Source organism: Gopherus flavomarginatus, chromosome 8 (assembly GCF_025201925.1).
Source record: "Gopherus flavomarginatus isolate rGopFla2 chromosome 8, rGopFla2.mat.asm, whole genome shotgun sequence".
Lineage (NCBI taxonomy): Eukaryota > Metazoa > Chordata > Testudines > Testudinidae > Gopherus > Gopherus flavomarginatus.
Window position 1 is genome coordinate 2550736 of NC_066624.1, and position 8655 is coordinate 2559390.

At 41.2% G+C, this 8655-nt stretch overlaps 1 protein-coding gene across 2 annotated transcripts in view; it reads left to right on the plus strand.

Annotated features, from left to right (window-relative positions):
- PLS3 (plastin 3) overlaps positions 1 to 6382 on the plus strand; it is a 53668-nt gene extending 47286 nt beyond the window's left edge. For both annotated transcript variants that reach the window (XM_050964936.1, XM_050964937.1), the window contains 6 exons: positions 839 to 917; positions 1416 to 1530; positions 1656 to 1789; positions 3574 to 3697; positions 4085 to 4209; positions 5127 to 6382. In XM_050964936.1, coding sequence (XP_050820893.1) covers positions 839 to 917; positions 1416 to 1530; positions 1656 to 1789; positions 3574 to 3697; positions 4085 to 4209; positions 5127 to 5259 — 710 coding nt within the window. In that variant the 3' untranslated portion in view covers positions 5260 to 6382. The remainder of the gene's footprint in view (positions 1 to 838; positions 918 to 1415; positions 1531 to 1655; positions 1790 to 3573; positions 3698 to 4084; positions 4210 to 5126) is intronic.
- The last annotated feature ends 2273 nt before the right edge of the window (positions 6383 to 8655 follow it).

Here is an 8655-nt window from a genome sequence, read left to right on the forward strand (position 1 = left end):
GTGGTATTTCATTGTCAGCGATGCTGTTTACCAATGGATTTTAGATGTGGCGTGTGCATGTGACCAACCCGTCTTGCATATTGGCACAGGGGTCAGATACCAGGCTCTACACTGAAGTTTAAATGTAGAATCACATATAATGTGCTTTAATAAGACTTCTCAACCCCCACGCTAGTGCTGAGAGGCTGGGAAGGTTGGAACCCATGTGTAGACGGGTTACCTGCAACACTGAAATGTTGCTTTCAGAGGAATCACTGAAAGTACTGAGCTGCCTGGTTCTCAGCCATTTATTATTAATGTTAAACTCTCACTGCTGCGTATTCTCACCTGAGATATTGCACCTCTTACAGAGGGTGCATACATCGTAGTCCATTTTATTGACACTAAACTCCTTAACTTCCCAAATCCTAGTTAGATCTTTCAGCATTGAAAAAAGATGTCCAGGTAGCTGCCCTATAAGTGGGTCCTTTATGAATCGTTATGGAGGCAACTGTTTTTCAGCCTTAAAAATAAGCTACCGCAGTGCAGAACTTCCTCTCAGGGCAGGTGGGATGCTCGGTGTCCCAAAGGCAGAGTTCTCTCCAGTTTGGTGAGAGGCACCTGTACAGGCATTATAATTGAATTGAAATTAAATTAAATAATTGGAGATATACCTATCTCCTAGAACTGGAAGGACTTTGAAAGGTCATTTGAGTCCAGGCCCCTGCCTTCACTAGCAGGACCAAGTACTGATTTTTGCCCCAGATCCCTAAGTGTCCCCCTCACAACACTGGGTTTAGTAGGCCAGTGCTCAAACCACTGAGCTGTCCCTCCCCCCTGTCTGTCTTCTTTAACGTAGGAGAGACACGTGAAGAAAGGACCTTCCGTAACTGGATGAACTCTCTCGGTGTGAATCCACATGTAAACCACCTGTATGGGTAGGTCTTCTGCATCCTTCTTCCACTAGAGCAGTTGGCTTTTAGTTGAATGCAACTTCAGTTCTTAATCGACCAAAAAAGAAACCTGACATTTTAAATGAAGTAAAATAGGTATTTGAACCTGTTCAGATCTTTGATTGTGTTTAATGATATGTTAGGGCACCTAGAGCCTTGGATATGTCTCTTTCTGTTTCTTTTTTTTTTAAATTAAAACTACCTAAAACAGGTGCTCCTCAGTAAAACTGCAAGCCTAGTCACTATATTAGCTGCTAGTCACTCTGGAGGTGCACTGGGATCTAGCTTTGCCTTATGATAACCAGAGTTTATCTCTCCATGTCAGAAGGTGGGAGAAGTTTGATATTTTACTCTGGGGTGGTTGGTTGCTTGTTTTTTTTGCACTGTTGTAACATAATCATAACGTTAACCGTAAACCTAAGGAAAATCGAGGTGTGCTTCACTCTCCGAACACTGGGACTAACCAGTGCTAATCCATCCTAGTGACCTGCAAGATGCACTGGTAATATTACAACTGTACGAAAAAATCAAAGTTCCTGTCGACTGGAATAAGGTTAACAAGCCACCGTACCCCAAGCTTGGTGCAAACATGAAGAAGGTGAGAAATTTAGGTTCCTGTAAGAACAATAAGCCTGGGTTAGAAATGTAAAATTTGGAAGCCTCGTTATAGGTACATTGCTAACTTTTTTTGTTCTTGTACATTTTCCCCCCCTGTGCGTGAAGCTTGAAAACTGTAACTATGCAGTGGATTTGGGAAAGCATCCGGCCAAATTCTCTCTGGTGGGCATTGGTGGACAAGATCTGAATGATGGAAACCAAACACTGACGCTAGCTTTAGTCTGGCAGCTGATGAGGAGGTACAAAACTCGTTTAAAATATCAATACATTGTGAATGCAGCGTTGGAGTGCAACATAGTATATCCCAGGCTCACGGCTCTCCCTCCCTCGGAGATCTGACAAAATACTTCTAGAGCTCAGAACTTTTAGAATTTTTGCGCTCCCTTCCCCCAAAAAAGGGGAGGTGGGGACTGCAACAAATTTCAAAGTTTTTTGAAACTTTTAAATTTTTTGTTCTGAAATTGTAGGTGTAAAAAGCCTCTTCCCTCTTCCCCTCCTCCCCTGCTTTTCTTTTTTAAAAAGGAAACAAAGTGGGATTTTTTTCCCACTAAAATGAAAAACTTAATTACAAATTCTTTACTAAATGGAAAAACCTAGTTAAGTGTAATAAATTCCTGGAGAATTGCTTTTTAAACCCAGCTCTAAATGATTCTAGTAAGATACAAAACTGAAAATATGTACTGTACAGATAAAATAAGGCCACTTATTGACTAGAATACTGAATGTTATTATTTTCATTAACGACTTGGAGATTGGAGTGGAGAAGATCCTTATAAAAGTTGCAGAGGACACCAAGCTGGGAGGAGTTGTGAGCACTTTCAGGGACAGGATTAGAATTAAAAGGACCTTGAGAAATTAGAGAATTGGTCTGAATTCAACAAGATGAAATTCGATAAAGGGAAATGCAAAATTACAAATTGGGGAATTACTGGCTAGAGTAATTCTGGAAAGGATCTGGGAGTTCTGGTGGATCACAACTTGAATGAGTCGACAATGTGGTGCAGTTGTGAAAAGGCAAATGTTGTTCTGGGATGCATTAGGAGTGTTGTGTATACAACACAGGAGGCAATTATCCTGCTCTACTCGACACCGGTAAGGCCTCAGCTGGAGTTCTGTGTCCAGTTCTGGGCACACGTAGGAAAGATTTGGAAAAATTGGAGAGTATCTAAAGGAGAGCAACCAAAATGATAAAATGTTTAGGTAAACTGACCTATGAAGAAAGTTGTTTTGGGTTTTGTTTTTGTTTTTGTTTTTTTAAAGAGGCATCTTTAGTCTTGAGACAATAAGAGTGAGAAGGAATCTTCTAAGTCTTGAACTATGTTAAGGGCAAAGAGACATGATCAATTGTCCTACCTTCAGTGGACATGGATAACAAGAAGTAATGGGCTTAATCTGCAGCAAGGGAGATTTAGGTTAGATATTAGGAAAAAGTTTCTAACTCTAAGGGTAGTTAAGCACTAGCAATAGGCTTCCAAGGGAGATTGTGGAATCCCCTTCATTGGAGGTTTTTAAGAATGGGTTAAACCAGTGATTCTCACCCTATTATTGCGGGACGCATATGCGTTACCTGGGCGGCAGGTTGAGAACCACAGCTCGCCTTACATTTCTGTGATTAGCTCTAAAGAATTTTATCTGCCTTTTTAATAATGCAAAGCTTTAGGTGTGTTACCCATGTCAATCACAGTGCAGTCACTAACTTCATCTGAACTGATGGTGACTACACAGCTTAAAAAGTGACTAAATACACGGTATCAGTTCAGTATTGTTCAGGGTGTCATAACTGGTGGAGCACATTGAGAGGAAGTTAAACAGAATCTTTCTCTTCCCTTGTGCACCAAAGGTAACATAGAACAGAGGCTGAAGTCAGGACTCCCAAGATGGGCCTGCTATTGTAGGTTGCTTTGTTTTTGCTCAGTAGCCACCCACCCCTATGCTGAATCCTATACTGCATTGAGGTCATGGCTTTCTTCCTGAACCATATCTACCCTGCGCTGTAAGGAATCTGTCTCCCACTCATTCTCAGATACACCCTGAATGTTCTTGAGGACCTTGGTGATGGTCAGAAAGCAAATGATGACATCATAGTAAACTGGGTGAACAGGACACTGAGAGAAGCTGGCAAGTCAACCTCCATTCAGAGCTTTAAGGTACAGGGCTCCTTTTTCCAATGGGAGGGGGACTGGCATCTCCTTTGCAAAGCGTTGTGCTGCAATGTTGGCCGCAGACTTGGGCAACTCCATTGCAGGCTGTTGGGGGACACGGGTGGAGATTTACTGCCTGCAAACCAGTTATTGTTTGTTTAGCACAGTCTAAGCACTTCGTCGCAGCTAAGCCGAGTAATAATGGTAATGTGGCCTTGTAACTGGCTTGGAAAGGGTCCTGTGGAGACTAATTATTAGTAGATAGTAGCAATTTTGTAACTGTTAAAAAAAAACCCTTAGTTTTGTTACCCATTCCGCAATCAATTCTGCTGTTGTGGAATCAGAAGCCAGACTTGCTGAATCCTCACCGTATGTCACCGTGTATCCTTCTAGGACAAGACTATCAGCAGTAGCTTGGCGGTGGTGGATTTAATTGATGCCATACAGCCTGGCTGTATCAACTATGATCTGGTAAAGACGGGGGACTTATCAGAAGATGACAAACAGAATAATGCTATGTAAGTGTCTTCACCTTCCGGCTGCAGATGGGTGTGCTCCAAAAGCCGTGTTCTCAATCTTTTGCCACACTGGGACTATCCAGTGACACTGTCCCGCTTAGCATATCAGAAGGGCAGGTTTCTTGTGATGCCGGCTTTTGGAAGGACTAGAGAACTGCTTGAACAGTTCCTAGCAGTGTGATCCTCTTTCCATTAGCAGATAGCCCTGTCAGCAGAGCAGGTTCTCTCCAGTTTGGTTCAGATTGATTTAATAAATAGTTGGCCTGTATCTCAATATTTGATATTTGAACTCTTGGACACATGGGTCACTATGATGAGTCTGTTTCCTGGTGAGATCAGCACGAGTGTTCTTCAAAATAGATGTCCAGTGGGAGTAACTGCACTGGAAAGTTGAAACTTGCTTTCCATTAAGATTCTGTAATAACTGTAACAGCAAATTTTCAATACTCTGCTTGCTTGAATATTGATAGAAAGCAAACACAAGGAGCATGAACAGAAGGAGATAGTTCAGAAACTTAACTGTTCACCAGTAAGGGTTAGTATTTACTTATCTCTAAGGAATATTAAATATGCAGCGAATAACTCAAGGTATATGTATTACACTTTCTCATTAACGGTTTGTAGAATGGACTTAGGTTCTAAATATCAAGTAACGTGTATATTAAAAACTGCTAATTCTCTGTAATAAGATTATTTTAAAACCAGTTGCTGTACATTAAAAATGAATGTATAAAACAAATCTACTTGCCAGATCTAAACAATCACGCCTTGAAATCGGAGTTAATACCTTGTTGTTAAACTGTGTGTTAGTGATCACTGAAATCACGCTGCAAAGGCTGGCTCTTTGGCTAGCAAGTTCAGGTAAAGGGAGGATTTGAAACATTTACACGTACTTATTTCTCTCGACTGCTGAATAGGTACGCGGTGTCCATGGCCAGAAGAATTGGAGCCAGAGTATATGCTCTTCCAGAGGACCTTGTGGAGGTGAAACCAAAGATGGTTATGACCGTGTTTGCCTGTTTGATGGGTAGAGGAATGAAGAAAGTGTAAGATGCTGAGACACATGCAAAAATCCCAACCTGCCACCCCAGTGCATGACTCGCCGATCAGCTGTGTCCGGGATGAAATGCTGTTGGCCTAAGAACTGTTGAAGTTTCAAGGACTCTCAGTTTTGCTTTGCAAGACTAGAACATTAACAACATTCTCAGGGAGAGGAGTTTTTAACCAACAGATTTGCTCTTTTCCCAGAAAGGAAGTTTGATTTAAAGTGCTCACGGAAATGCATTCATATCAGAGCAGCATCTTAAAAAATGCTGCACTGGACCTATTTCTCAGATATTCCGTGTTTTTCTTCTGAGGGTTGGTAAGGTGGTTGGCATGAATCTTAATAGAAACAAATCTCACTTTCTATCTAAAAGACAGTTTAACTTGCGTCTTGTGGTCAAATCTTGTGTGTTCTGGGTTTGAGCTTTTATTCCTTGTCTCTGTTACCATAAAGTTACAGAAGCAGCTGGGATCTGTAGCACAATTTATAAAGTTAAATGAGAAAATTGTATTTCTGAAGATCAGTCTTCCTGCAGTGTTCTCTCTACATGGTGCTTTTTTATACACATAACAAATATTTTGATTGCTTCACAAATAAAGCATAGCATTTTTTTTCTTGATACTTTTATTTAAAGGTCTTTCAGAATAGACTATATTTGAGACTACCACCATAAAACTCAGCCTCTCTGGCAGTAGTGGACATCTGATGGCATCATTAAATCTGAGAATCAAAATGAATGCATTTTTGTACGCATCTTGGTTCAATTTTGTGTGCACCTAGAAAATAATTTTTACAAATCCTGCATGTAAACTTCTGTTACTTTTTTATTTAAAATTCTGCTGGGAATAACACATTGCAAGGCAGTTGTGAAGGGAAGAGGCAAATGTTACAAACAGCAGGGTTAAGTAATCTGAACTGCAAAGTGCTGAGACACAAAACTATTTTTTACAAATATGCAGGAAGTGGTGTCACCAAAGAAGGAAGGAGCTGTATCCATAGGAGTTAATGTACTCTTGCTTTGGCAAGCTGTTTGCTATATTTTGAGATCATATTGCTATTCTGAGCTATTCAAATGATGTAATATGGTGGCAAAGCATTAGTTGAAATAAAAACATTTAAGTATAAGCATCTTTTTTTGCATATTTAATCTGATTCACACTTGTCCGTCTCTCCTTATTGACCATTCAATTTTTCAACTTACTTTCGTGGTTTGGACTTGTGGGATTTTTGTGCTGATCCTTTGGTTTGCTTGCTGGGAGCTGCGTAAGAACTATTTTTTTCCATCTCTTCTCCTTTTGCTCAGTAATGTTGGGAGCAAGGAGGGTTGACAGTAATTGGTTGATCTCAAACTAGCTACTTTGTGAAAACTTTGTTAGTTATAACTGTGTTTGTTTCTTGTTTAAAACGACCTGCAAGGGGAATTCTATCTCATCCAACTTTAGTGTCCTTATCCACCTTGATCCTTCCATAAATGATACTCAAGGCACTAACCATTTGAAATCTTATGTGGCTGTTTCCCACTCCAGTGTGCCTACCCAGCATGTGCCCTTCCGGAGATGTCACAGCTACCACTGAACCCTCTTGAATTAGGGAACTAGTTCATAGGTCACAGAGGCTGGGTAAATGCTGTTTGGGGACTAGTAGTACCTCATCCCAAAGGGTGTAATAAGGCCAAATAATAAGGAGAAAGGAAACAGGACCTTGGATCTGGCCTCCCCTGTTTGGTAGCTGCTTGGCCAGCCCTGCGATCTAACTTCTCACAGGGGTTGGTGGAGCTGTAACATCGCCAGCACGGTGCATGCCACACGTTCTGCAACATCATGGAGAAGTCAGTTGTGCAGCCTGATGTTGTGGGACCTTAAAAGAAATCGGCTTTTGAGCAGAGGCTGGATACTGTCGTAGGTCAAGCGTTTGCATGTTGATCCACAAGGCCGGCGTGGATGCAAATTTGTTAATTCAGTTTGCAAACACTTTTTTGATGATACTCTGCACTTCATGCAAGCTTTTCATAAGCATCATTAACGAAGTGGTTAAAGTCTGTGCCTTTAAGAATCACTTCAGTGACACATTAACCATAGCCCCACTTCCACAGTGCAATATAAAACTGTTCAGAGGGCATGTTGGACTAACTTTTGTTTTAATTATCAATAGTTGTCAAAGCTGTTTGCGAGAAGATCTTTGCTCCAGGCCTGGCCAGCTGCCACGTGGTTTAAGTGCACACAGATACCTAGATCTCTGTCTTCTAGCTTTTGTAAGTTTTCATCCATAATTAAGGCTGCAGGCTAGTGCTCGGAGAATTTTGGCAACATGTGAGGCCCTTGCTTTGCTATGGAGCGTACTGTGCTCAAGTAAACATTTCCTTATGGGAAGTCCAGGCGATGATGATTTGGAGATCGTGATAGGGAGCAGTACTGATGTGATGCACTTAATCTGTGATTACATGTTTAACTTCCAGTATCAGAGCCTCTGGTTCTGGTTTGTCTATGAAGTTGCCATCCTGATGGTCTCAGGGGAGGGAGATGTGCCCTGTCAGGGCTGTTCTCTGTGTGCAGTCTGCTGTTTGCTTGCTTGTTTTTTTGCAATACTGGCTTTATATTATGAATATTATTGTGTAAACTGCCTGATAAGGCTGTCCAAATATTTTCAATTCTTGGCGAAAGATGACGACATTTTTACTGTCCAGATGATTTCGTTTCTCAAGACTTGTTGCTGTAGTAACTGTAGTCTTTTAGAGTCGGCCTGGAGATTCATCTGGGAAGAGTTCTTTGCAGAGTCGCATTTATTATGCTTGGACCTTGTCATGAGGAAGCCTTTGCAACTCCTCTCTGGAATTATTTGTGATAATGCTGCTAATGTCTTCTAGCTAATGTATTGTGAAGAGGTGGCATTTCCTAGGTATTTGTGGGTATAAATGCTGTCTGACTAGTTGAGTAAGCATTCCAACCTCTCTAATTTTTTACTTTGAAACATGTATCCTGTCTTGTCTTTTTTATTTCTTAATTACTGGTTTTCTCTGTCTATTCCTGCTGTTCTTTAGCGGTATCCACACCCACAAAAGATGATTCGAGGGCTCAGCTTCTCTAAGTACCGAATTAACTTCTGGACTTGAGCTGCAGATGAGTGACTCCAGTGAATCCCTGTAATGTGGTTAATCCGCCTGCATTCCTGTCAGATTTATAATCTGTGTAAAGGAGACAGCAGGGCTGTATGTATAGGGAAACCAGAAACCTGTTCAAAGAAAGAAGCATGTCTGCTTTCAAAGGGCCATGCGAAGCAGCAAATGTCCAGGCAGATGTGTGCAGCTTTTGAAGCAAAGTGCGTATGGTTAAGTGTGATGCACCTATTGATAAACGTCACCATTTTGTGAGGTACATGGGCACGAATCGTGTGAGCATTTCCTC